The sequence below is a fragment of the Trichoplusia ni genome, chromosome 9 (genome assembly GCF_003590095.1).
Source record: "Trichoplusia ni isolate ovarian cell line Hi5 chromosome 9, tn1, whole genome shotgun sequence".
Taxonomy (NCBI): Eukaryota; Metazoa; Arthropoda; class Insecta; order Lepidoptera; family Noctuidae; genus Trichoplusia; species Trichoplusia ni.
This window is the reverse complement of record NC_039486.1, coordinates 8,278,042-8,305,262: the sequence shown is the minus strand read 5'-3', so window position 1 is coordinate 8,305,262 and position 27,221 is coordinate 8,278,042. Positions and strand designations below refer to the sequence as shown.

Below are 27,221 nucleotides of genomic sequence, written 5' to 3'. Positions count from 1 at the left end.
TTCGAAGAAACTAACGTATTAGTAAATGTACGTTGCCAACGAATCATGACCAGTTAGTACTACTACTTTATAGTAAGAAGGTTATTATTTTGTCAATATTTCGTTACTGTTATTTTTAAAACTATCCCAAAATACATAATAGAAAGAAACGTCTTTTATCGTTTTATTATATTCTTTGTTTTAGACACGAGTCGTTTTAATTGGATTGGTGTTTTTATTTGGATGTCATATTGGGTAGTTCGTATAATTCTTCGAAAATTAAGATTACAATACCTACATAATGTTATAGTGGTTTATGCATGCCTAAATGAAGGAGAGGATGTAAGTTACAGTGGGAAAATTAAAAGAAATTAAAATATAAAGTATTTTTTTGCTTATGGCCACACCTCTACGTGTTTTGACATTTATTTTGATTTGACATTTGGACCAGCTGATAAGTAGTGTTTTATTGTGAAAGTGTTTAAACAACAAAATCTGTACTGTTTTTAAAACATTTTATTATGAATATATACACCAAAAGTTATGCTGTAGAATTTATTCGTTTATTGTCCTATTAATAACAGAGAACTTATATTAATAAGCTTCAAAAATGTCTAAACGTAGCATTATGTTTCACCCTATTATCAGCTCGATCCAACGAATTGCCCTTTATGAAACGAAAGCTGTAAGTATTTGTGAGGTGTACTTAATTCAAATGATATTTTCCATTTAAATTCTATTGTGACTTTTTACGAAGCTAAAATGTACAGTGTTAATAGTTAAGAAAATGGGTGGATATCGCCACTTTTGTCACTTAAGCCTTGTTATTCTTGCTAGTTATTACTGAAATCATGTCAAATTTGCCAACTTACGAATCAACAAATCTTACGCATCTTATACAATCAATAAACCCACAACATTTAATAAATAATATTTGTTATATTTCAGAGATTCTATTTGATTGGGTCAAATAATACTGAAACAAGATTTCGTGTACTCAAAATAGATAGAACTGATCCTAGAGAGCTGATATTAGTTGATGATAAAGTGGAATACAACAAGCAAGAGATACACCAGTTGCTGAACATGATTGGGTTCGGGAATAGGACAGGACGGATGGCAGGGTTCAACAAACTTGTTTCTGCTTTTGGTATTGTAGGTAAATATCAACTTAAATATTGCTGTAATAGCTTTCTATCAGAATGCTTTCATTGATGGCAAGTGTTCTCTATTTAAATGGTTGTTGTAGTTTAAATAAATAAAGATATTTAACTCCAAATATAATCTCTGATATCTGTTGAGGCAATGAAAGCCTTCCTTCAGATTAACCGTATATATTTGTTACAAATGCTACTGTAACAGGCTTCTTAGCTTGATCAACCATTCAAAAACAAAAGTCAAACTCAAATGGCATGTCAATATAAAAAATCTCATTCCTAATTTACAGGGTTCATAAGATTCCTTGAGGGTTACTACATCATTCTGGTTACAAAGAGAAGAAAGGTGGCAGTAATTGGTTCACATTCCATTTACAAGATTGAAGATACAAATACAATATACATTCCGAATGACAGCAGTAAACCGCCTCATCCAGACGAACAGCGGTACTTGAAAATGTTCTTGGCATTAGACTTATCCACGAATTTCTACTATAGCTACAGTTATGACGTCACACATACTTTGCAAATGAATATGGCGCCTCCAAGGAAGCTAGCACCTGCTTTGTTCCCTAAACCTGTCACTGCTGCAGTGTACCATTCAAATTTAAAGTCAACTTCCAGTCAAGATTTGAATGAGAAATGTGAATGCAACAAGTATGACGATGATGATGAAGATATTTTCGAAACTTGGAAGAGCCAATTACAGCAGAGGCAAAAATCAGGGTGAGCTAGCATTACCTTTATACTTATTATCCTGATTGTACATAATTATCAATAAATGTGGCCATATTTCTTAAGGTATGATTTTATTATATTTTTTTGTTACAGATGTCGGACTCAAAGACTAGACTTTGGTGTGCGCTCAGTACCTGAATGGCGATTTGTTTGGAACAGTCATTTGCTATCAGCTGTCCACTCACACCTACACCCTGACTGGATCCTATACATAGTTCATGGATTCATAGAACAAAGCAATTTGAATATATTTGGCCGGCCCATATATCTCACTCTAATAGCTAGAAGAAGCAACAGATATGCAGGGACAAGGTTTCTGAAAAGAGGTGCTAATATGCACGGGGATGTAGCTAATGAGGTTGAAACAGAACAGATTGTTCATGACTCAATGGTGTCTTCATTTGCTGCGGGAAAGTGAGGATAAGAAAACGTAATTTAAATTCTATGTTCTTACCCAACATTATTTTATTATTCCTTTTTAAATTTCCAGGTTCAGTTCTTTCGTGCAAATGAGAGGGTCAATACCAAGTTACTGGTCTCAAGATGTCTCAAAAATGGTACCCAAACCAGCTATATCAATAGATTTGAGTGACCCCTTTGCACAAATACCTGGCAAACATTTAAACAATCTGATGAGAAGATATGGTTCACCAATCATGTTCTTGAATTTAGTTAAAAAAAGAGAGAAGAAGAAGCATGAATCTCTCTTGACTGATGTAATAAGTAATGGAGTCAAGTATTTAAATCAGTTCTTGCCGCCTGAACACACTGTACAGTATTATCATTTAGATATGGCCAGAACAAACAAAAGATCCGATACTAAAGTTTTGGACAAGTAAGTTGTACGAGGTCAAGGAGACTGACTGAAATGAGTGGATATAGACAATATTTTTATCGAGATATTTATCGACTGAAAACAGTTAATCTCTTTTTGTTTGAAGAAAATGTTGTCTATTCTGTCTTGAAAGAAAAGCCGTAAAAGAAACTAATAAAACTCATTACGTTTTCAGATTGTCGGCTATAGCACGGACAGTAGTACGTAAAACGGGTATATTTCTAAGCACGAGTGGCTACGGCGAGGTGACTGGTGTGGAAGGGCACCAAGACGGTCGGCTACAAACAGGCTTGGTCCGCGTCAACTGTGTGGACTGCCTCGATAGGACTAATACGGCACAGTTCGCTATTGGAAAATGTGTGCTGGCACATCAAGTAAGTAGATCTCATGGAAAGAAAGGTTTAAAATTTAAACTTGCAGAGGATTCTTGGAGGTTGGATATTTGAAGAAACTATGCTTAAAAAAATTTGAACGTATTCAGTCCCCTTTAACCAAAGCGTATTTTGTCCTAAACTTTTTAACTTTTGATATGTTAACTGGTGAGTTTAAACACATTTACGTATTTCCATTTTTCAGTTATACGCTTTGGGGTTAATAGGACAACCAAATATAGAGTTCGATTCAGATTGCGCTAGGCTTCTGGAAGGATTATATGAGGACCATGGTGACACGCTCGCCTTACAATACGGAGGGTCACAGTTAGTGCACAGGTAAGGCACACACACAAACAATAAATAAGTTCAGCCAACAACAACCAGTAGCCAATCGCTTTTTATTATTTAAAATTAATTTACTCATTACGAAAAATAATTTGTAAGCATAATACTGTGTGAATTATTATGAATACAATACTTTTGTTGACAGAATCAAGACGTATCGGAAAACAGCGCCTTGGTCGTCCCACGGAAATGATATAATGCAAACATTGAGCAGATATTATTCCAACACGTTTTCAGACGCTGAGAAACAAAACACAATGAATTTGTTTCTAGGGCTCTTTGTACCAGATATATCGAAGCCACCCATTTGGGAGTACCAAAGTGATTATTATTTACATCATCCAGAGGCTATCGTGTATATTCCTAGAAACAGGTAAACAAAACAAGCTGTTCTTCTGCTTTAGCAATTTAAATAATCTCAAAATATCTCTTATAGATAACCTTTCTCATCTTAAAATTATTCATTTTTTTCGTTCGAGGAATTAGTAAGTGATCATTATAATAAGTTACACTTCATTTCATTATTTGAACTTCAAAATGTTATGTTGCCAGTAAAGAAAATATTGTTAAGGCTTTTGCATTCTAATTGAAGGTCATTAACAAAATGGTGGGATGATGACATGCTCCGACACCTGCCACTCCCCTGCAACGAGATGAGGAAGCTGTGCTGCGAGATCATCGGCATGCAAGGCGACAGCAGCAGTACTGTGGAGATGGTCGACCCCTACCACGATTATAATAGACCATTTGAATATACTGTGCTCATGGAGTGCTTCGAGTTTAAGGTTAAATATTGTTTTAACTTGCTATAGATTAGAATTTTATTTAATACTTTTATCATTATCATTATCTTGTCAGCCTAAAACTATCCCCCACTCGATAGAGGGGAGACCCCTCTGCCTTATAGCATTGTTACATTGCGCGACCCTCCATTGTATTTATTATTCTGTAGTATATTATGCATTATTTATAAAACTATGAATAGTATACTAATAAATAAACGTTTCAGATGTTTCACACGCTCCGAGACTTAGCTCCAACATTTTCCGAGAGTTTCAGCCCGTTTGTAGTACGCGGGCGATCTATGGGACAGACAAAAGGCCCGACTTCCAAAAACCCAGTAATCAGTGGACGTTCTAGTACTACGTCTAATAATTCGAGCGAGTATGTAGAAATATTAACTATTTAACTGTTGCTTGCCACTAGCTCTCTACCCTTTGTGGAAAAGAAACGCCGCTATTGTGCTTGATGAGTGTATCTCTTTTCCACAACGGCAACGGTACTGTTTTAAGTGGTTTTGATAATCCTCCTTTGCTTGATACCTTACAATGCTAAAGTGGTAAAAAAACAAGTACTTATTAATTTTACAGCTCTAACGGAGATTCTTCAACTGACGATGATTTAACTAACTCTACGCCAAGTACACGGTTCTCAGTACCGTCACCGCTAACCGTGGTTGCAAAAATATTGAAAGCCAAAGATGATGAAGAGCCCTCTTTATTCCCTGCTATTAAACGCCGTAACAGAATCCTGTTGAATGAGCCTAATAAACGAGATATGATTATGTAAGTACCTACTTTGGTCATAAGTCTTTAGTCTTTACATAGTCATAAGATAAAGGTAGGTATAAATACCTATTTTGTGACCTAGTGGAAGTCCTCTGAGTCACTGGATCCTACGCCCTGGGAAAATAATAACAGAAGTGGGTATCAGTGTGAATCAAGATTATAAAAAAATATATTCAATTTATTTTCATATTTCAGGTACAGACGATACGTTAATTTCGAGCGCCGCTCAAATCCACGCTACAATTCTGATATTCACATAGTGATGACCGTCAATAGTGCGTTCACTATCGATAGCTCCGTCGACGTCATTCCGCCTACAGTATCAAAAACTTCGCGCGAGATTTACCAAGATTATGTCCGACGAAACACCGGACGAGTTACAGTAAAGTCTGCCTCGGTTGCTGAATATACAAAATATGTAAACTTTTGTCAGTAAACTACATCTCTTTATTTTAACCATGCTTAATATTCTCAAATATTTATTATTAGTTAAATATCAAATATAATCACTACATAACAATAAATATTTAAATCATTTGAAAGGTTTGGTTATTTCTTTGCAGAATTATTTGTTACAAACATTGAAAGTTTAAGCCCACACTATGTCAAAAAAATAAGTAATTTTATTGTTTGCGACTACAGAACCATTACCAGTACCGGTACTTACTCTCGTTAATACAGTTTTGCCTAAATTAAATAAGTAGGTACAGGTGAATAGAACGTGAATGAAATCCTTCGCACCCCAGTATAAAAATAAAAGTCTATTAGAAAGATTAGAAAAATAAATATCTTCATTTGATCATGTTTTATGTTATTTATAATTTTTAATCAATAATTATTATTTATATATTTTCTGTATGCTAATCGTGAGGTTGGCAAAACCATGTTATTTTACCGTTTGACAAGTTTGACGTATCTGTCACTTCTGATTTGCTTGCTTCCAATTCCTATTCTCATTAGAATTTACTTGGTCGATTGTTGTGCAAAATCGAAGTGAATTAAGGGGGCGGATGGCTGATTAATACATGTAAGTCTGGCGGTCTGTTCTAATCATGGCTATGTCAAAAGGGTTTAAAGTCCTGGAAAAATCGGCACCTCCGAATCCGTACAGTATAATACTACAGCATAGAAATAAAGACACTGCACTTTTGTTTGAATCTCAAGCGGTAGTATCTTTATCATCTCAAGAAACGGAAACGTTACGAAAACAATATCATAAAATAGCCGATGCTTATGGATGCCTCGGAGTTCTCCAGTTGAACTCTGGTGAGAGTTGTATGCTGTATCTGGTGCTGGTCACAGGCTGCTGCTCAGTTGGTAAGATTGCTGACGTTGAAGTCTTTAAAATAACACAAACTCAATTTCTGCCTTTGTTTTATCAGTCTCAAGGTGAAGATAAAGTGTCTGAAGTAAGAAAACTGATAAACTCTGGTACATTTTATTTTTCCTGGAATTCTGGTAAAACTACCAATCTTTTTGATTTAACACTATGTTCTCAAAGAAAAAGCAAAGGAGCCAGTCCTGATAACAGATTCTTTTGGAATAGAACACTGTTTATTCATCTAATCAGATATGGCATTGATTGTGATGAATGGCTCACTAGAGCAATTTGTGGTTCAGTAGAAATCAGAACCATTTATGTTGGACACAGACAAGCAAGAGCTGTACTAGTGTCCAGGCTTAGCTGTGAACGTGCTGGGACCAGGTTTAATGTGAGAGGCTGCAATGATGATGGAAATGTAGCCAATTTTGTAGAAACAGAACAAGCTATATACATAGATGATTCAGTAGCTTCTTATGTACAAACTAGAGGCTCAGTTCCACTGTTTTGGGAACAACCTGGTATTCAAGTGGGATCACATAAAGTAAAAATGTCTAGAGGATATGATGCATCTACTAGCGCCTGTGATAGACACTTCTCACAACTAAAGCGTAACTATGGCTCTTTAATTGTAGTCAATCTGCTGGGGTCAAGCCTAATTGGTGGCAGTGAAGGTGAAGCCACTTTAAGTAATGCTTTCCAGAAACATTTGAATGATTCAGCTCATTCTGATGTCATTCAAATTATTTTTGATTATCATCAGGAAGTCAGAGCTTCTTCAATAGAATCTGCATTATCAAAGTTCAGGAAAATCATAGAAAAACACTATGATGAGATAAGTATTTTTAGTGCAAAAGGTACAGACATTTACAATATACAGAAAGGAGTTATAAGAACAAATTGCTTAGACTGCTTGGATAGAACAAACTCTATACAAACATTTATAGGATTAGAAATGTTAGCTATTCAACTTATGCTGTTACAGTGTATTGATAAGAAACAAAATGTTACAAGATTTGAAGAAGTATTTAAACAGATGTGGGTAAACAATGGAAATGAAATATCAAAAATTTATGCTGGAACAGGTGCCATTCAAGGAGGATCTAAACTGATTGATGGAGCAAGATCAGCAGCTCGAACAATTCAGAATAACTTGTTAGACAACTCAAAACAAGAAGCTATTGATATATTGCTTTTAGGCTCCACTTTGAACTCAGAACTTGCAGATCGCTCAAGGATACTTCTACCATCCAACCTATTGCATACTTCTACACCGGTGCTTAGGGAAATGTGTCGCAGGTCAAATGAGTTCACACAGCCAACTCCTATTCGCATTACTATTGGTACATACAATGTCAATGGAGGAAAACATTTCAGAAGTCTAGCTTATAAAGATGTGTCTTTAGCTGACTGGCTGCTAGATTCTCCTAACTCCTCTTTAGTGAATACTGTCAATTTGAAGGAACACCCATCAGATATATTTGCTATTGGATTTGAAGAAATTGTTGACCTTAATGCTAGTAACATCATGGCCGCTAGTTCTGACAATGCTAAAGCTTGGAGTGAAGAATTGGAGAAAGTATTATGTCGAGATGCTCCATACACTTTACTTTCTAGTCACCAACTTGTTGGAGTTTGTCTTTTTATTTTTGTTAGGAAAGATCTGATACCTCACATTAGAGATGTTGCACTAGATTCTGTTAAAACTGGTCTTGGTGGTACCACTGGAAACAAAGGAGCTGTAGGCATTAGAATGGTGCTTTATGGAACTTCACTGTGCTTTGTATGTGCTCATTTTGCTGCTGGTCAATCTCAGGTTACAGAGCGTAATGCTGATTACACTGAGATCACACGAAAGATCGCATTCCCTATGGGGCGCTCGCTGTACTCCCATGACTACGTGTTCTGGTGCGGAGATTTTAATTATCGCGTTGATCTTGAAAAAGATGAAGTGCGGTCATTAGCAGCGCAGAATAACATATCACGGATACTAGAGAATGATCAGTTAATAAAACAAAAAGACCAGGGCTTGGTTTTCAAAAATTGCTTTGAAGGCGATATCACATTCCCACCCACATATAAATATGATCTATTCAGCGATGATTATGATACTAGCGAGAAATGCAGAGCGCCTGCCTGGACTGATCGAGTTCTATGGAGAAGCAGAAAATATACTATAGACCCTGAGACTACCTCGGATTTAGCAGCTGGAAAATTGTTACATTATGGTCGCGCAGAACTGAAACAAAGCGATCATAGGCCCGTTATAGCTATTTTGGAAATCGAGGTACTGCAAGTTAGCTATACAAAATGTATGGAAGTATTCTATGAAGTAGTCAAAGACCTTGGACCTCCTGATGCAAGCATAATTGTACAACCTTATGAAGAGTATGCCAGCGAAGAATCAGTTATTGATGATAACGTCGTGGCGGCTGTCCTACAGGAATTATCTACCATCGGCGAAGTCACATTGGTGCGGTTTATTGATGATTCATCTTTAAGTATCACGTTTAGAGAAGGTCAAAACGCTTTGGCAGCCGCGCAGAAGGGGCAGATTTCAGCTTGTTCCATTCCATTACAAATATCATTGAAAACTCCGAACTGGATCGACATCGTACGATCTGAAATAAATTTGTGCTCAAATAATACTGTGCCATTGTCTGGAGAAGCCCAACCAGAGCGGCCGCTTAGATCTGCGCCTCCTACTCCTAGAAGACAGCAGCCTAGCAGGCCACCAGCACCGTCGCCCACTCCTCTAGTGCCGTCTAGAGCGCCGGCAATCAGCCCGGCTCGTCCACCGCCACCGCGGCCGGCACCTTTGCCCCCGGATGCGGGGAAGGCAGGAGGCCAGCCGCCGATAGCGTCGCCGCCAGTAGACAGCGTGCCGCCGCCGACGTGCGCTCCCCCGCCGCCGCCGGAGAGCAGCACGCCGCCGCCAGCCGGGCCGCCGCCCCCGGTGCCAGCCAGGCAGGGCGCCCCTCCACCACTGCCAGCACGTCCTCGACCATAATTACTAACGTAAGATATTTTAACTTACGGTGTTGATGTAATATGTATATTTTGTGTTACCTTATTTAGTTTAATTATTTAGTTTAAATATAGTTGATTTACTGTTCATTCAAACCTATTTTAAAAACCAGCTAAGTTGTAATTTAGGTTTGTAACTATTTTTTTACGGCAATACAATTGCCCTTTAACTAACTTGGAAATCATGTCTGGGAATAAATATTAACACTTTATGATTTTTTACGTGTAATATAAACTACTAACTTAGAAATGTATTCTACTAGCTACTGCATACTTAATAACTGAAATATTTTCTAAGTATTTGGCTTTATATTTAAAAATGGTTAGTTGTTTAGTTACTAGATGTTGAGGCTGCCTTTATTTTAATTCTCTACTTAGACTGGAATCTAGGTGACATATGTCCAGGTTTAGTAGACAAAAATGTTTTTGAGATTATGAAGATTTTTTTTAGATATGATTCGATATGAAGCAACTTTTGTTTTTGTTATTACATACTTCAATTTATAAATTTTTTGATAACTATGCAATTTAGCTGCAATGTTATATTTATCGTGAGTTGTACCTAGTAAGAGTAAAGTTCAATGTTATGATACTTCATATGTGCGTACATACAACTTTCCAGTGTGTTTATGTAATGGAATGTGTGTAGTACGAAAACAGCAGTATAAGTACTTACTGGGATAATCAAACAAGATAAAGAGATGGAAAGCGGTGGAAGTGGTTTTGAGAAACTCTCCAGCATAATGGATTTGTAAAAGTGCAGCTGGTAAACCTTTCTGCAAATTGTATGTATGTGTATAACTGGTTAAAACTATTTAAAATTGGATTCGTTCTAATATTTGTACAATGGCCCAGTGAAATAATCGCCTGGAAACGCTTAATCGAGGATTCATGTTGATGCAAAATAATGTTTTCTGTTACTAATTTTGAAGTATAACATTTTAGAAAAGATATCGTTATTAACAATTTTATAGTATCACTGTTGGCATATATTTGTGTGTATTTATGCTATTCTGTTGATTTGATGCTAGTGAAATTATAAGAAACATTTTTTATTGTTTGTTATATGTGTCACAACGCCAAGTCTGTTGAAATTGATACCGCAATAGAAGGATACAAAAAATAGATTACCATTATCAGAGCCCTACATCCTTGTGATAATTATGTCCAATCGATTAGATAATCAAATTCACTTTATAAGATGTATAACGTGTATAATTATTTCGTGTGATATATGGATGGGAGAATCTCCAAAATTCTAAGATAAGTTCTCAATACTTTATTTTCCATCCTTTTTTGTACTTTTTGGCCAAAAACTTCTTTGCAAGAAACGTATTAAGGCCGCCGTTGTTGCCAACATTTTTTACAGGGTTTGTATTCCTTTGTCTTTACAACTGACTGCTCGATATCTGATCTAAATGAATGTTATATGGTTTACCATTCCTGGCAAACAAGAATGCCTGGTCAAATCACTTTTCTATTTGTGTCTGTCTATTAGTCTACTAATATTGCTGGGATAGAATTAGTGTAGGTATAAAACACGGCTCGTATTATTGTAATTAACACAGCTTGGAGTTGCGCTGATATTTTATGTATGTCTAGAAGTAAATTCGCTCTCTTTGGTCTCGAACTCAATGGGACAAGTTCTACTACACGGCTATGCTAGATGTCTGGTGGCTGGCTTCACGGTACATATCTGCTGATGTGGTATTAATCGGTCAATGACCCGCTGGTATGGTACCGACAACATCGTGCTGCAAACTTGTAACAGCGCCATTTAGTATTTATAGGGTCGACGTAGATCTAGCAAATCGCATTGCGGAAAGTTGTCTAATAACAAAATAATTCATTGAAGTAATATGTATCAGAAGTGTATACAACATTTTCAGATAATTATGCACTTCATAATTTTGTCCGTTGAACTTCGTTGACTATTTTTCCATTTTATTTTGGATTGCAGTGCATTTTTCTGTCTACGCCGACTCTAAGGCCGTTTATAAGTAGATGTGCATCGAATTATCATAATGTCTTGTGTACACGAATTATTGATGATACAGATTAGTATTTGACTTAAATAGGTAGATTATAATAAAGTACACATTATTATATTTTATTTTGTTAAGTACACGATGCAAAAATAATTCGTCCTTATTTACATTGTTTGGTAATTATTAGTTTTCCTGTAATCCTTGTTCCTGTTAAAGACATATTCTTTAAATTAGTTTAGAATACTTACTTAACATGCGTGCATCTCATTGTTCTTATTTTTTTCTAAAAAATAATTTTATGATTCTAAATATCTCCTAATCAAGTATTCTTTTGTTATTTACATTGCTTGTTTACATAATATTAAGGTTTAAAAAGGTGATTTGATAAAAAAATGTCTCAATTTATTTTTTACTTTTATATTTAAAGGCTGTGTTGTGCATTTCTTCACATGAGGTTTAATATTAATTTCTCTATTACCTAAATTTTAAATGGATTACGCTTGTTCAGTTGCTTCTGTAAGCTGGTCTATTTTAAAGGTTAAAAGTTCCAAAAATATGTATTTTTTGTTAGCTAGATTTCTTAATGACCTATTTTAAAATATTTTTTTATTTAAGTGGGTAGTTGTTTAGACTATTCAAGAAGTAGGTACCTGATTGTTTACCTTTATCAGCTACAATTGTGTACTGAGTTTTCTAAGCTGTTACGTATTATTATCGAACAAATTATATATTTAAAATCTTCTTAAGATATTCTTTCATAACAAAGTAGGTCGGTGTTACAAAGTAGTGCTTTATGAATGTTATGCTATATGGATTCACAAAATATGGTTTGCAATATAGCATTATAGGTGAAGGCCAGTGTTGATGATATGTTATACAGTTATATCAAATATAGAATTATTTAAAATACTGTTTTTCATTTTACCCTTATTAAATAAGTTATTGCTATAATGCCTGTTCTAATGTATAAAGAATTTTATGGTAGCAGGCTCAGGCACAAGGGAGGGTTTCGAGACGGCCTTGATTACGTCACATTACATATAAATAGAAAAATAAGAGAAAAGTTCACATTCTTGGTAATGACATGACTACCTATTTCCAAAATCCTTACATATTATAAAACAGTCCCCCGCCGCGTCTGTCTGTCTGTCTGTCTGTTCGCGATAAACTAGAAAAGTACTGAACGGATTTTTATGCGGTTTTCAACAATAGATAGAGCAATTCTTGAGGAAGGTTTTAGTGTATAATAAGTTTAGGTTTTGTGTAAACTGACGATATTACAACGATATTAGTTAAACATGTCGGAAAAAATTAAGCCATTCGAGAGCTTTCCTCGAGAACGCTGCCAAAACCTTTTGAGTTACAACAAAACAATGTATGGCGGGTTTGTACCTCTTTAATAGATCTACAAAAAAGTCCGCGGTGGTATATGTCTATCTTCCAAGGATAACCCACAATAACCATTTTTATGTGTTTTCTTATTACAGTAAAATTATGGGTTATTTACGAACCTATTTTTAACAATACAGTATTAATCCTTATCCAAATAAATAAGTTAGATATATTATGCATGTAATATAGAACAAAATTGCCTTTTACACTACACCAAAAAGTTAATAAGTAATGAGTTATCGTACCTAATATAAAAATCTCCGCGCGAGAAATTAAAAATCGATGAAACGTAGCGAAGATATCGTTGGCATCTATATACTAATATATAAAGCTGAAGAGTTTGTTTGTTTGAACGCGCTGATCTCAGGAACTACTGGTTCAAATTGAAAAAATATTTTTGTGTGGAATAGATCATTCATCGAGGAAGGTTTTAGGCTATATATCATCACGCTGCGACCAATAGGAGCGAAGAAAAAGTCATAACTTATATCTTCTAACCACGCAGACGAAGTTGCGGGCAACAGCTAGTCCTAACTAAAACTTTACTTACTAGCGATAGAATTTTAGGTACCTATACATTTTGTGAGGAGTTATTAATCACCAAACCAGAAGCAACCTAAAGCAGAAGTCATTTGAAGATTTCCGATCCGGAAAGAAAAAGTGGCATGTACGTATATATACCTAGATGAAATATTGAAAACAGTCTTTAGATGTTGACGAAACTTTGTTTTTTTAATTGAGTACAATTGAGGGATTCGCCAGTATTCAGCCTTCGAAAAAGTAACTCGTCTACTGACCAAGGTTAAATCCTGACGTCCTGAATCCGTTCAGCTGTATGGAACATTTCCTAATGAAGTAAACCTATTCATCTCACTTTCATATCTTAAAATGATTAAAAGTATACATTTCAACACTTATCACACAGCAAATAATAAGTCAACATTTAAATATGATTTTCGTTTATTTCTAATTACAGTGCTGAGACACTTTTAACACAGGCAACTAATACATATTTAGTAATTAATTTATTCGTGTATTTACTTCTTGGGTACAGCGTGGGTGAAGATGGTGTGGCCAACTCCTGCAAGACCGATGATGCAGAGAGCGAGAGTAAAACGGTACAGGATTCCGTCGAAGGGACCGCCCTTCAGGAACACTGGGACATCATCCTCTTTCTGAAACACGCAATTATAATATTAAAATGCGGGAACCGAAAATAAGTATGATCGGAGACGCCGATCGGAGTCTTTAATACTACTACTAAAATACCCAGCATTGCTTTGACACAAATGTCAATATAAATACAAATTTATTGCGGTATTGTATTGACTCAATATTAACCATTAAATATTATAACTACAATAGTCTACATCATTAATCAAATATTATCTTTAATATAGAAATACTTATTTTTTCATTTCTGGCAAGGAGGCATGTCTTAACATAACACCATTTTTGTTAAGCAAATAACATTTTTCATTCATATAGAATCTCTTTAATATTACATAAATATCTTCTAAAATATCTGTTTTACATTAATTTGACACACCATATTTTTCTATAATTAAGCCTCAACCAAATGGACCCATTATTCAGATTCCTAAATTATTTTTTATGCATGAAATTAGTTGTGGGGGACAGTACAGTTTGTTAGGGGTTAAAAATAAATCTGAACAGGCAACTACTAAACCACTTTTATTGAATTTACAGAATAGGTAAACCAGCCAATTAATCTTTTTTAAAAAAATCCTTTTATAAACTTAAGCTTGATAATTACCGCAACAGACCAACTATTCAAACAATAGTGAAGCTTGAGTCATAAAAAATAAACATTTCTTCGGCATGGTGAGTTGTTACCAAAGAGCAGTCATTTTGAAAACATGATTTATTAATTAATTAGAATTGGAATGGTAGAATTACATATTTATTTTCTTTTCGAATAATTGTTTTGTAAATAAAAAATGCTATAACTAAAAACAGTTAGTGTATAACCTGGAAATTAATATTTTCACATAAAAATTATAATGACGTAGGCAACTAATATTTCAATGATGATAAAAATGAACTACATTTAAGTATGCCAAATGATTACATACCTGGAACAGAGCCTGCCTTTGACGGATTTTCTCTGAGAGAGGAGCGTAAGGAGTGTTGGTTCCAGGAATCAGCCTTGTCTTGCCAGTGGGGCAGGCATCAGCAACAGTCGACATGTGAGTACTGGTGTACTGGATGGCTGGAGCTTCCACTCGTTGCAACGCAACGGGCGCCTATGAGGTAACATTATCTTAGTAAGTGGAAAAACAGATAAAATGTACCTAACCCGTAATAACGTGAACTTGTAAATAGTTACTTACCACGGGGAAGAGCGGGCTTTGCAAGTGGGTAGAGGCAACAAGCCTGCCAGAAACTTTGCTGAGTTGATGATACATTTTGGAAGAGAAAAATCTACTCAGGCCTGCAAAGTAGCTGAAAATCGAACGATTACGAAACAAGTACTTATCAGTCACGTTATGAAACCCTGGTGAACTGAAGAAAAGTGACGTGAGTGACTTAATTGTATTTAACCATCATTATTGAATGAATAAATCTGAAGTTATAATAATATTAAAAGAAAAATAGTATTTTTGTTTTTCAATGGCAAATACTTAGTAAATATAAAAACAAAATCATAAAAACTTTAAATGTAACAAAAATTAAATCAGGATTTTGAACAAACTCTTACACGGATCGTTCAGAAATTATTTAAGGCTCATATATTTTTTTCGTGAAAGAATTATAAATTACAAATTAAGAATAAACAAAAGTCTAAATTGTAAGTAAATAAATGCTTCCAATGTGTCTGTGTACAAAAAATAATTGCTTACTCAATTTAAATTTATTCCAACAAGAAATTGGGCTCCTGGTTCTTGTCCGTGGTTAGGATTTCTAAACGACGAAGCCCGCCATCTTTTTCATAGAGTTTGACATTTCTTTTACTTGAGCACGTTTTTAGAAGAAGGTAGGTTTGTTGAAAATTGTAATTTTTTACAAATTAGGTGTTATTTCTATTTGAAAGTGCATTTTTTTTGCAAAAGTATACATTTTGAAACATAAGTCTCTATAATTCTGCTGTCATACGTACCAAATATTCGAAATTTAAATATCCGCGTGGCGTATGTGTGTTCGGAACTCGATAGGCAATTGTTTTACACAAATTTAGTACACTTGCCATACAAAAACCCCATAGATGTTACATTAACATAATAATACTATAATTTCAGCCCTACAATGCAGATCTTCGTAAAAACCCTCACGGGTAAAACCATCACCCTTGAGGTGGAGGCATCAGACACCATTGAAAATGTGAAAGCCAAGATCCAGGACAAAGAGGGTATCCCCCCAGACCAGCAACGTCTTATCTTCGCCGGAAAACAGTTGGAAGATGGACGTACCCTGTCTGACTACAACATCCAGAAGGAATCCACCCTTCACTTGGTGCTCAGGCTTAGAGGAGGTAATTATTTTTCATTAGATGTTTTTGTGAACATATAAGATAAATATATAAGAAAGATTGTTTACTAAAAACAACTTTTGTTTGTAGGTACCATTGAACCTTCTCTCCGTATCTTGGCCATGAAGTACAACTGTGACAAAATGATTTGCCGCAAGTGCTATGCTCGCCTTCATCCTCGTGCTACCAACTGCCGCAAGACCAAGTGTGGACACACTAACAACCTGCGCCCCAAGAAGAAGTTGAAGGATTAAGTTATTATTTTTTCATCTACATACTTGCAAAAATATCATCCTATTTGCAAACAACATAATTAAGTCAAAATTAATAAAAATGTAACATCTACAAGCATTGTTTTATTTTATGACCAATATGTCAATGGTTTTTTACTTTCACACCATCATCTAGCCTCAAACTAAGCAAACTTGTGTTTTGAGTACAGACAACTGATAAATATACTTACGTATTTTTAAATACATAATAATAAAATGTACACATAGAATCAGAGAAAATGCTCATCATAAAAACATTGTTCTGGGTGGGAATCAAACCCAGTATAGCAATCAGGGCCTCTGTCCACTAGACCAACAGGCCAGTGTTGTAAATGTTTTTTTTTTATTGTTTATCTATTGCTTGCTAAACAGTTTCTCTACAATTTAGATTGTACTTATAAGTTTCAATATAATTTCCAAATTGTGAACAGGATACTTCAACCCATACAAAACCTATTCTTCCTTGTGAGTACCTACTTTATGTAGTACTTGGTGAATTGTATACTATAATTATTATCATAATAATTAGTGAAAATCATAAATAACATTTAACAACTTGGCAACAACAATTAATGATAACATAAGCAAACATGCCTTGCTAAATTCAGTTTGTCATCTTTTAGACATTTGGTGGCTGTGCAGGTATGTTCAGTAAAAAAAATAAAACAATAGATGAATAATACGAGTTTACTTTGTGTAAAATAAATGCATCAACAATTTTAACTTCTTACAAATATGAAATGTCACTCAAAAGTCACAACCATAAAAATAAAATGTAATAATTAATGTACATATCCTTAATGAAATAACTAAGCTTATATTAAGTTACATAGATTTCTTCAAATGATTACGCTCTAACACGTGAAAGTTTTTATTTAAGACAATAAACGTATTTGAGGTTCTTCGCGGAGGAAATTTGCATAAATAAGCCTCTTCAATATCAAAAATGATCGTACTTATATCTTAGCAAAAAGAAAAACAGTTGTCTAAGATACCCACTTAAATTTGGTTAGTCGTACACTAATACATTAGCATCATTTTGTTTTTTAATCAGTGTACATGTACAATCGTTTGCCGGTAAGCTTATTATAATAATTATAATTTTGTGCGATTCTTAAATACTAATCTTACAACTAAAACTGGACGGAATAAAATCACTAAAATTGCACAATGTTGTAAGAAAATGGCAGTCACTTTATACCATGCCGAAATGAACAACTTTGATTTTCGGCGGCTTTTGCGTTGCGTTTTCTGAAAACAGGATTTGTAGAGTATTAAATTATTGTTTTAAAGTGCAACGAAAACAAGTGTAAAAATACATGCTTTGGTAGCAAATATAAATCATGCATTAGACATTATGGTTACTCACAAAGAAAAAAAAATATTTAGACGGTGTGCAAACATAAAACAGTTTTAAAATTGATTCTTAGTAAACGTTATGTATATCCATTTACATAGACCACAAAAACTTAACATCAAACTACAAAGCGATAAAATGACACAGATTGCATACTATACAGATACATACATAAAATAATGGCTTCAAAAATGGGAGATCAAGTCAAGAATCTGTTTAGTACATAATCTTAGTTTACGTGCATTTGCGTGCGACAAAGTGTAGGTTTATGAATGTCGGTGGCATGCGTGCTGGCGTGCATCAGACTTCAACGTAGTCGAGCGTAGTACCAGCGGGCGGCGCGGCCGCTGCGAGCGACCCGTGAGCCGAGTGCGGGCTGTGGGCCGCGTGTGGGCCGTGAGCCATGTGCGGGCCGTGAGCCGCGTGTGGGCCGTGAGCCATGTGCGGGCCGTGAGCCGCGTGTGGGCCGTGAGCCGCGTGCGCGCTGTGCGGGGCGAAGGCCGCCAGGTAGTTGTGCGGCGCGGACAGCGGCAGGCTGGCGGCCAGCTCGCGCGCCGGCTCCGGGGACACGCGAGCCTCCTGTACAGGATACCAGATATTTCTCATCACCACTCCGCTGTCGTCGAGTACACGATAGAGGTATGTGCACGGGTATAGGTTTTTTTTAGAAGGAATTCCATACGACACGTGCTGCTTGCATTAAATTTGTAACAAATAAAATACGTGACTTACCGTAACAACGGCGATGGTAACTGTATCAGAGAACTTCACTTTATTCTTTTCACCAGAACGATTCCCTTGTTTCTCTGCTGCTTCATTATCAATCCTATAACTTCTATCCTTTATACTCGTGTTTGGGTGATAATTATTGTTGCTTTGGTAACGATATAGCATGTTAGGAGTTTCCTCTCTCAGTTCCGTTTGATACAAGTGTTTATAATGATTGGAATTCAGTCTGTCTTCATGTTGCCGTGGGATGATGTCAACGAGATTGTGCGTGGACTTGACGGGTGCCTCACTTATGGTGAGTAGCTTGTGTTTCGGCGGGTTGTAGTTAGAGAGCATGTCCATACTGTGCCATCGTACATTTTGGGCGTTCCGTATGGGTTTGGAATAATCGCGTTCGTAACAGTCGTTTCTCGAGTAGGTGTCGTCGCGCACATCAGTGGTCCATATCGTGTTGTCTCTTTCTAGGTACTGGTGTAAGTTCGGTCGTATGCTGTTGGTGGAAATAGGTTCGGTTTGTGTGATGGGGACTTGCATGAGTGTGGGCTGATTCGGTAGTGAGACGCGTGGTAGCGGCGGTGGTTTAGTTTTGACGAGCTCAGATGTTTCGCTTGCTTCTTCCTCTTCGGAGCCGGTGTACGAATGAGAACTGCAGCTCGAACAGGTTTCTGAACAATCTGATTCTGAAATTTACAAATATTGTTTAATTTAATGTGAAGTGTAGGTATTTCCTTTTATTTTAAAATTAAGATTGGAAGACAATTAAGTTTGGTATCACCCTTTCCACATCAATCAGACTGTGTTTTTATGTTAGAGTTACACTATGACTATGAAAATAGCTTATACTCGAAACCTACTTGTTAGCGTTGTCAATAAGTCTTTTTGCAACTGTAAGATCAATTTACGATTTGTTAAGAATAATTGTCCTTGGTGTGATAGCATTGTAACGACATAGCTCTTGAAGGGAGTTAAGTAAAGTGACTCTGGATGGGAAACTCTGGGAGATCAATGATCAGGGAGCATGTCGCCTTAAACCAGGTATGACAGTAGTGGTGCTCGTTACGGGTGCGAGGGCGGTAGCGCGCGGCCAGCGCCGCGGCCTCCGCCTCGAGCGCGGCCAGCGCGCGGCGCCGCGCCGCCCAGCGCGCGTCCAGGCACGCGTCCGCCGCGCGCAGCGACACCGCCAGGCTCAGCGCCTTCTCCACGCGCCCGCGTCTGGGGGGCGTTACATGTAACCTCTGAGCAACTAGCCCCAAGATTTGTTGTGACTAATCTATGTTATTACAATAATGATTTCATTAATGATACAATAAAGATGTAAATGATTCAGCTACCACAGCACAGGTTTAACCATTTCAAATATAAAACTGTTAAAAAACAGCGATGTCATGTTAGACATTATGTTTCAAAATACTTATCTTGTAATGGGAAGAACACAGTGTATACCTGAGCAGATGATGGAAGAACTTCCTGGCGAGGTCGTGTATGGGCGGCGCGTACCTCATGGCGCGCGCGGCGAGCGGCGCGGCGGGCGCCAGGAACGCGCCCAGCGCGCCCTGCGCTAGCGACTCCTCGCTGCGGGCCGCTACACATAGAAAACCATTTTTATTTAATGGGGCTAGCCGCCATACATGGCCGTCATTGCAACTCCTGGAAGACAGATTCTAAAAAGACACCAACGAAAACTACCGATACACTTAAGTTCAGTGTGTCCCACCAGGGCGTTTAACTGCTTTGGAACCTAGGGTCAGTCGCCTCGAGATAAGCCAGTTACCACCAAGCTGGTCGAAGATGCTACCCATTCAGATGTAATGTTTAACAAGCGGTAATGTTTTATTTTATAACATAAATGGGAAATTACGAACACCAAACGAGACAAACTTTCCTACCATTAAAACTTCGAACTTGTGTCCACTAACCTGCTTTACTCCGTAATGCTGTACATACAATTTTATTGACCGCCCATAGACATTCAGTGCCTTCTAGATCCCAGTCCATAGCTCGTAGTAACTCCACCGCGTCAGACGACCTCTTGGCACGCAACCAAGCCTAAAATATAACATAACCTTTTAATATGATAATTTATAATAGAAATTACAGAAATTTGGTATTTTATCACTAAACACGTAAGTAAGAAAAGAAGCATATTTATAGAATTTACCACTAATAACCGCGGGTGTGTGATATGTAGAAGTGCGAGTGGTCCTCCAGAAAATAATGTCAATATAATCGGCCCGCCTTTTGAATTTTTCGTCGCAAGCAGTTGCATCCGCCGAGTATCTCTGGAAAGACAATAAAGAGAAATCAAATCTCGATAACTTTTATATTTAAAACATCGAAAAATAAACTTCAATGACTAAAAATGGAAACAACATGATACGCAAAGGGTAGAGAGGTATTTCTTTTCCACAACTTCATCCGAAATTCTTGAAAAGACGTCATTAGAGCCTAATGACTGAATAGTGAATCCTACTAATAAATACATTAATACTATAAGTATAACTGCCTCATATAAGCTAACACAATTAACTATTCAGTGAAATAGCATATATTATTAAACTATGATAAATTACCGTAGATATGAAGTCAGATCTAAGCATTTGGAGTGATGGTGCAGGAGAGCTAGCGCGCGATCAAAGCACTGCAATCTACCTCCTTCTTCCGCCGCAATGATAAGCTCGTCGGCCCAACGCACATCTGTCGCTATCTGTAAAACCATATGATGTATTCTATATGAGCATATCTGTAAACCTTGACGTCAAAATAAGGGTGTTTTGACGTTTGACCTTTCTGTCTGTCTGGTTGTGGCATCGTAGCTCCCGAAGGCATGAAGCCAGTGAATTATATGCGAGCGTCATGGTACAACAGAAGATACATGTTTGATACAAATTGGTCGGGCCTTTTAATAGTTTATACTGATTTTAATTTTTGCTTTAGCATCTATTATCATTATTGTTCTTCTGCCGTGTAGAACAGGAAAAGATTTCATGAATTTTATACAATAGCAGTAAAAGATGTTTTACTGCAGTAAGAGGAATTTGATCACATTTTATGTTTTGAATACCATAAATGACATTAATTATTAGCTGTATAATACTATGCCAGTAAAACTACTTACAAAGCCCGCCCTGGTGGTGTGCGTGAGTCCGGCCAGACAGTGCACGACGTGCAGCGAGCCGTCGATGCAGGCGAGCAGCAGGCGCGAGTCGCAGCGCGAGCGCCGCGCCAGCCGCGCCGGCGACGACACCGACACGCGCGTCGCCCTGCCCGCGCACGTGGACAGCTTGCTCAGCCGCTCCTCCGTACTCACGTCGTACCGTAACCACTCTAAATTCACACCGTTCTGAAAGAAAAAATACAGTAGATGGAGATTGCCAATACTTACTTAAAAAAGTAAAAAGGATTAAAGGAGATTGCCAATTTAAAAAATAAAAGTAGGATTTGCAGTAGTTTGCCAATATTTAAAATAAAAAGGAAGGAGGATGTCATTCAGGTTTGACTGTAAAAATAAAGACTTAGCCTTTAGCCAATATCTTCTTACAAAAGTAGATATTGGCTATTCATGTAAATAGGTAGTAATTTTTGAAACTTGAACTTACTACAATTAAAGTGTATCGAAGTATTAGAGCAACAAAATGAATGAAATGAAGTGAAACATATATATTCTTGATATCAAAATTGTAATATTCAGAAAATATTATTTACAATATTACCATATTATCCAATTATGATATTCTATACAGAGTTGCGTGAAACAAGAAACAGGAATTAGCTCATTAAAAGAAGGTGTACAAAATATGCACATAAAAGATAAAAGAAAGTAAAATAAAACAACCTTACCTTATGGCATGTGACTTGTTCCACAATGTGAACAGTGTTGTCACCATTGTTAGAAAGTTCTGCAGATAAGGTCTCGTTTTCAAGTTGATGATATGCTGTTAAATTGATGTGGTGTCTGTGGAAATGTAAATAAACAGAAGAATAATTATGAAAATATTTCGAAGGAGGGAATAAATAAATTTGTATTCTTTTATGGGAGGAGGGGTTTCTTGTTAGGTCAAATAACTGTAAGGTGAAAATAAAGTTTTTTTTTATTATTATTATTAGACCTTTATTGAAGGAATCATCTTTTAATTAATTAAAACAGAAAAAGAAGCATAACCTTTTTTCAAAATGTTACAGTAAATTATAACATGTTTATACAAATTATTTCAGTTTAGACGCCTATTAACACATTTGCTAGTTGAGCCATTCAATGGTGACAAAAGTTATGAAAACATGTTTGATACCCATTAACAGTGTACAGATGGAGATTAGCATGGTCCTCTAGCACAGGGCTCCATGGTGCCGGCTCAGCTACAGTGACACTCCACACCAACACTCTTGCTCCATTACTACCCTCTTTTGTAGATATATGCCTCTCTGTCCGTCTATTGCTGCCACCTAACTCTATGCTCTGAAATTATAGTTGGTATGGTTTTATAATATGTTTATAAAAAAACTAATCCTAATTTATAAACACTTGTTGCTTAAACAGTGCACTTTATTATCTCAAAATCAATTCATTTGAATGCACTGCAATTTATCACTGTTACTTAAAAATATATCAGTATTATTGAATTATAAATGCTGGGGAAGTATTTAAGTTATGTGGAAAAAATACTGCTAAGATGACTACCTCTGTGTCTAATTTATTAAAAATGAATAAAAAAACAACCTGTAAATGTGGATCTCTGTCAGCGATGCGACATGGAAGACTAATATTAGTTTTTCCAAAGGTTACTAGAGTAGCTGTCCGGTCATTGTGTGTAAGCAATATGTGTGATTTACATATAGCAGCTGAAAACATTTGAAAACTGGATTTAGAAAATTAGGTCGCCCTATATTGAGCTATGTGATGCAATTTTTATAGGAAATAGAGGTAAACATTAACAATATAATGCCAGTCAAAAGAAATTGACAGCTACAATCTACTTTCTAATGAATGTGCTACTTTAATGAAGCCAGCATTAGATGTTCAATAACATGATAATTATCTAGGTTACATTAAATACATGTGTACTGTACCATTAGTAATAGCTTGACCAGAAAGTTTCCCGACAAAATATTTATCAAAGAGTATTTGAGTAACATCCAAGGAGTTTTCTTTAACTGTGAGGTAGGCTATGACTCCGGATGAGAATACTATGGTTATTAAGTTTTCTGTGGTCCATTCACAGGTGATTATGCTTTTATCCTTCAGTTTAGACTCCAGCTGACGTACTTGGCGGGGATGGGAGGCCCGCCAGAGACCACCTCGCCGCTCGCAGTAACTTCTTTTTCCAGAATCATAGACTGATTCATCAACTCTTTTCTTTGTTTCATATCTGTAATTTTAATTTTGTAACGAATATTAAGTGATTAATACTTGAAACAAGACAAGTTGTTTTGATTTTTATTATTTCACAGAATAAAGTTCTGCTACTGTAATGAATAGGTTTAAGAGATTTAGAAACTAGTTTCGTCTTACATAGTTTATCTCACATATTCATTAACATTAAATATCTGTAGTAATGCTTAAACTTCGCACTAATACTGAAGAATAAACACGAGAGAAAATATTCAAAACTTACTTAAAACTTTTGAAGTCACTGCTTTTTAAGTGTAAAGCTTCGTCACATGTAAGAAACTTAACGTCGTAATTGATCATCGTAATTTATTATGCATACTTTAATAAACACATTTTATTCATCAAAATAAATAAACTTTTATACTTTAGTGTGTTGAAAACTATTTAAAGCAAAAGTAAATAATTTTGACATTTGACAATGACATTATTTGTTTTAACCTTAGGTTTTAACACTTATAACATGAGATCAGCCTGGTATTGCTATCATGAAAAAAGTAAGTAACAGATAATATTTAGCTTAGTGTAAATCTAAGATTGTAGTATAAAGAATATTTTGCGATCATATGTTATGCGTTTTAATAATAATGTTAACATGCTAATAGTACTTAAATTAAAGGTAAGATTATATTTTATTACATTACCAGACTATCCACAGATTTATTTAAGAAATATGTAATGTATTTTGAATAAATTCGCCTTAGGTACTTTGCCTTCATTATCTAATAATGAACTATCAAACCAAAACGCTTTTATTGCATAATCTCTACTTTAATATATAAAGCTGAAGAGTTTGTTTGTTTGTTTGTTTGAACGCGCTAATCTCAGGAACTTCTGGTTCAAATCGAAAAATTCATCGAGGAAGGTTTAAGGCTATAAACCATCACGCTGCGACTAATAGGAGCGAAGATACAATATAAAATGTGGAAAAAACAGGGTAGATATAAATCATAACTTTTATCTCCTAACCACGCGGACAAAGTAGCTTGCAACAGCTAGTAACTAGATATTTTATTAGGTAATCAAAGAGACTGAGGCAGCAAGTGCTGCTGTCATTGACTACTTTTAGGATTGACAGATTATTATGAGGAATAACGATATGAAACAGTAGCCTTTGAAATAGTCTTATTAAGTTCTATGTACAGCACATCTACATCGGATCAGATTTTAGATCTTGGCTTTTGTAGCTTATTCCATTATAAATTAATATTGTGGGCTCGCAAACCTTTTTAAAACTGTGGGTAACGCAACACTAACAATACGTCGCCTGTTTGATATTACGAATTTGATACTCGTATCTAGTGCTCGTATCGTATCAATAAACTCACATAACTCCATACTATCCGTTGTGGAACAGAAGTAATAGGTTTTTCGTATATATTTCATGAGTTGCGGTCGATTGTGTATGCATGACACATCGTCCCCCCACATACAATTTACGTGCGAAATGAATTCGATATTCGTAAATGGTTTGGCGATATCGGTGGAGAACTTTTCCAGAATTTAGAAGGACTTAAAACAAAGTATGTTTTTTAACTTCACCTGGAAAATATCATAACTTAAACACGAATTGCGAAAAGCCAGCTGGAATCTGTATAGAAATTGGGGTATCTGCGATACTGATTAGAGTGTAAAATGTTGTACCTATCTCTAAATATTTTTGCAAAGCCAACACATTATCTATTACTGAGCCTTAACTTTATTATATTTATCAACTCCTCAAGTAATTCAAAGTAAGCTTTCAAAAAATATTCCGCTAATAACTTGACGAAACATTAATGAAGATTTATCAAAATGATTATCAGTACATTATTGTATTAAGAAGATGATGGATGGCAGGAATTATTTATCACTCATATAACTAGTAACGTACTTAAACAAATGAGCATTGTTTTTATTTCATTAATATAATAGTAATGTAATGTAGTAGTAATTGTGCTTGAGGTATACGAGTATGACTGAGAATAAATCGCTGTTGTGTCTCAATAAAAAATCCTTTAGGTATGTATGAGTATTACGTTTTTGGCATAACTTACAGAGATTCTTAAAACAAGAAATAGATAAAGCTCAGAGCAGACTTCGGCAGATGAGTATTTTCTTGGAAAATATTACGGTCAACATAAGCATTACTTTGCTGTTATGGATTATTGTGGCCTAACATAAATGTTCTACAGATAATGAGAAAAAATACTGGTGAAGTGACAAAAACTGCGCTCAGGCATAGTTCTTTACAAAAAGGTAACGAGGAAATCAAAAGCTCATGGTAAACATTAAAGTTTAGTGTAATAGACTCCGTAGTGAACATATCTGGCACAAAACAATTTCGTGTGGGTTCCAAGTATGAAAGTAAATGTTCGTCTTCACCTCATTTTGGGAAGTGAGGGGTACTGTTTCATAATTCTCCTGATTGTTATGGTGTAAGGCGAAAACAGCTTGTTAGCGATACGTATGATGTGGTTTAGACCTAAAATTTACGATAGTATGAAAGATAACACGAGGCGCCCTTAATAAAGGTTAGTAGATATGTAGAAATAAACGCTGTCATTTGAATAGGCACGTTTGTGAAGATAAAATCCATGGATACTTTCCCTTGTTGTCGTAAAAACATAGAGCCTGGTTACTGTGTGGTTTTATGGTCGTGAATAAACATTAGGGACAGTGGCCCACTGCCCGCCCCAATATGACTACCAACACCATTAAGATATTGGGTAAATCTGGGCACATGGTATAACTACGGGTACTTTTAGAATTAGACCTCTTTATGCGCATAGAGATTAGTTAATACCCTAAACTATTCCTTTTATTGAAATAAATGTGTTGGAAATCTAAGTTTAGCGATAAATAGTTGGTGAAAGACAAGTTTTATTTAGTAACATTCAAATTTGATTTCTTATAGGAGCCGTAAAACATCGTACTTACCTATGTTACAATTTTCTGCTGAATTCAAGTGTGCGCCAATTAGCTCAACCGAAGGAATATAGACCATAGCCATTTTAAAAGGAAGACTCCTTTGCCTTTTCCTAATATATTGCTTTACGAAAAATTTATATTATATTTTCACTTACTTGTAATTTTCTTAACGTTATTCCTAGCCTACTTAATATCTAGGCAATTTAAAAGGGACCATTCTGAGTTCCTTTCAAAAATATCTTTGATAAAATGAAATAATGGCTGGCATCTGGCGTTAACGCTTTTCACATTAAGAGAAGCTTCAATTATAACAACCCCGTTGGAAGCGTTCGAACAGGTATTATTCTGTTGAAATT

General features: G+C 35.9%; 5 protein-coding genes across 6 annotated transcripts; 3 read left to right on the top strand and 2 right to left on the bottom strand.

Annotated features, from left to right (window-relative positions):
- Positions 1–425: 425 nt before the first annotated feature.
- Positions 426–5,533, top strand: LOC113497487 (polyphosphoinositide phosphatase). The gene is made up of 12 exons (XM_026877053.1): positions 426–664; positions 928–1,138; positions 1,427–1,862; positions 1,968–2,288; positions 2,365–2,709; positions 2,885–3,083; positions 3,286–3,419; positions 3,574–3,801; positions 4,021–4,213; positions 4,438–4,592; positions 4,799–4,993; positions 5,192–5,533. The coding sequence occupies exons 1-12, from the start codon at positions 590–592 to the stop codon at positions 5,430–5,432; spliced, it is 2,733 nt and encodes a 910-aa protein (XP_026732854.1). The 5' UTR covers positions 426–589; the 3' UTR covers positions 5,433–5,533.
- A 343-nt stretch (positions 5,534–5,876) lies between these two features.
- Positions 5,877–12,239, top strand: LOC113497272 (synaptojanin-1). Its single transcript, XM_026876747.1, has one exon. It carries the CDS (start codon positions 6,049–6,051, stop codon positions 9,325–9,327), a length of 3,279 nt encoding a protein of 1,092 aa, XP_026732548.1. The 5' UTR covers positions 5,877–6,048; the 3' UTR covers positions 9,328–12,239.
- Positions 12,240–13,666: 1,427 nt separating this feature from the next.
- Positions 13,667–15,247, bottom strand: LOC113497545. The gene is made up of 3 exons (XM_026877131.1): positions 15,079–15,247; positions 14,821–14,991; positions 13,667–13,899 (listed from the first exon to the last, which is right to left on the bottom strand). The coding sequence occupies exons 1-3, from the start codon at positions 15,151–15,153 to the stop codon at positions 13,762–13,764; spliced, it is 384 nt and encodes a 127-aa protein (XP_026732932.1). The 5' UTR covers positions 15,154–15,247; the 3' UTR covers positions 13,667–13,761.
- A 386-nt stretch (positions 15,248–15,633) lies between these two features.
- Positions 15,634–16,559, top strand: LOC113497311 (ubiquitin-60S ribosomal protein L40). Its single transcript, XM_026876811.1, has 3 exons — positions 15,634–15,722; positions 15,985–16,217; positions 16,305–16,559. The coding sequence occupies exons 2-3, from the start codon at positions 15,992–15,994 to the stop codon at positions 16,466–16,468; spliced, it is 390 nt and encodes a 129-aa protein (XP_026732612.1). The 5' UTR covers positions 15,634–15,722; positions 15,985–15,991; the 3' UTR covers positions 16,469–16,559.
- Positions 16,560–17,155: 596 nt separating this feature from the next.
- LOC113497309 (WD repeat-containing and planar cell polarity effector protein fritz) lies at positions 17,156–24,396 on the bottom strand. Of its 2 annotated transcripts, XM_026876809.1 has the most exons (14): positions 24,182–24,396; positions 23,637–23,935; positions 23,287–23,408; positions 22,859–23,025; positions 22,410–22,524; positions 21,688–21,912; positions 21,143–21,276; positions 20,731–20,851; positions 20,489–20,618; positions 20,016–20,154; positions 19,633–19,784; positions 18,576–19,252; positions 18,173–18,422; positions 17,156–17,737 (listed from the first exon to the last, which is right to left on the bottom strand). In XM_026876809.1, the coding sequence occupies exons 1-14, from the start codon at positions 24,256–24,258 to the stop codon at positions 17,682–17,684; spliced, it is 2,664 nt and encodes an 887-aa protein (XP_026732610.1). In that variant the 5' UTR covers positions 24,259–24,396; the 3' UTR covers positions 17,156–17,681. The 2 variants fall into 2 exon arrangements, with proteins under 2 accessions (XP_026732610.1, XP_026732611.1); XM_026876810.1 differs by lacking the exons at positions 23,287–23,408; positions 24,182–24,396 and having other exon boundaries at positions 23,637–23,796.
- Between the last annotated feature and the right edge of the window lie 2,825 nt (positions 24,397–27,221).

What these genes read in the sequence shown, in the direction of transcription:
- LOC113497487 (XM_026877053.1), top strand. Translation starts at nt 590, where the DNA reads ATGTCTAAACGTAGCATTATGTTTCACCCTATTATCAGCTCGATCCAA. An exon ending in CCCTTTATGAAACGAAAGCT is followed by an intron (nt 665 to 927) that starts GTAAGTATTTGT and finishes GTTATATTTCAG; the next exon opens with AGATTCTATTTGATTGGGTC. An exon ending in AATAAACGAGATATGATTAT is followed by an intron (nt 4,994 to 5,191) that starts GTAAGTACCTAC and finishes TTCATATTTCAG; the next exon opens with GTACAGACGATACGTTAATT.
- LOC113497272 (XM_026876747.1), top strand. Translation starts at nt 6,049, where the DNA reads ATGGCTATGTCAAAAGGGTTTAAAGTCCTGGAAAAATCGGCACCTCCG.
- LOC113497545 (XM_026877131.1), bottom strand. Translation starts at nt 15,153, where the DNA reads ATGTATCATCAACTCAGCAAAGTTTCTGGCAGGCTTGTTGCCTCTACC. An exon ending in AAAGCCCGCTCTTCCCCGTG is followed by an intron (nt 14,992 to 15,078) that starts GTAAGTAACTAT and finishes GTTACCTCATAG; the next exon opens with GCGCCCGTTGCGTTGCAACG. An exon ending in AAAGGCAGGCTCTGTTCCAG is followed by an intron (nt 13,900 to 14,820) that starts GTATGTAATCAT and finishes TGCGTGTTTCAG; the next exon opens with AAAGAGGATGATGTCCCAGT.
- LOC113497311 (XM_026876811.1), top strand. Translation starts at nt 15,992, where the DNA reads ATGCAGATCTTCGTAAAAACCCTCACGGGTAAAACCATCACCCTTGAG. An exon ending in GGTGCTCAGGCTTAGAGGAG is followed by an intron (nt 16,218 to 16,304) that starts GTAATTATTTTT and finishes TTTTGTTTGTAG; the next exon opens with GTACCATTGAACCTTCTCTC.
- LOC113497309 (XM_026876809.1), bottom strand. Translation starts at nt 24,258, where the DNA reads ATGATCAATTACGACGTTAAGTTTCTTACATGTGACGAAGCTTTACAC. An exon ending in AGTGACTTCAAAAGTTTTAA is followed by an intron (nt 23,936 to 24,181) that starts GTAAGTTTTGAA and finishes TTAAAATTACAG; the next exon opens with ATATGAAACAAAGAAAAGAG. An exon ending in AGCGGCCGCGCCGCCCGCTG is followed by an intron (nt 17,738 to 18,172) that starts GTACTACGCTCG and finishes TCCTGTTTTCAG; the next exon opens with AAAACGCAACGCAAAAGCCG.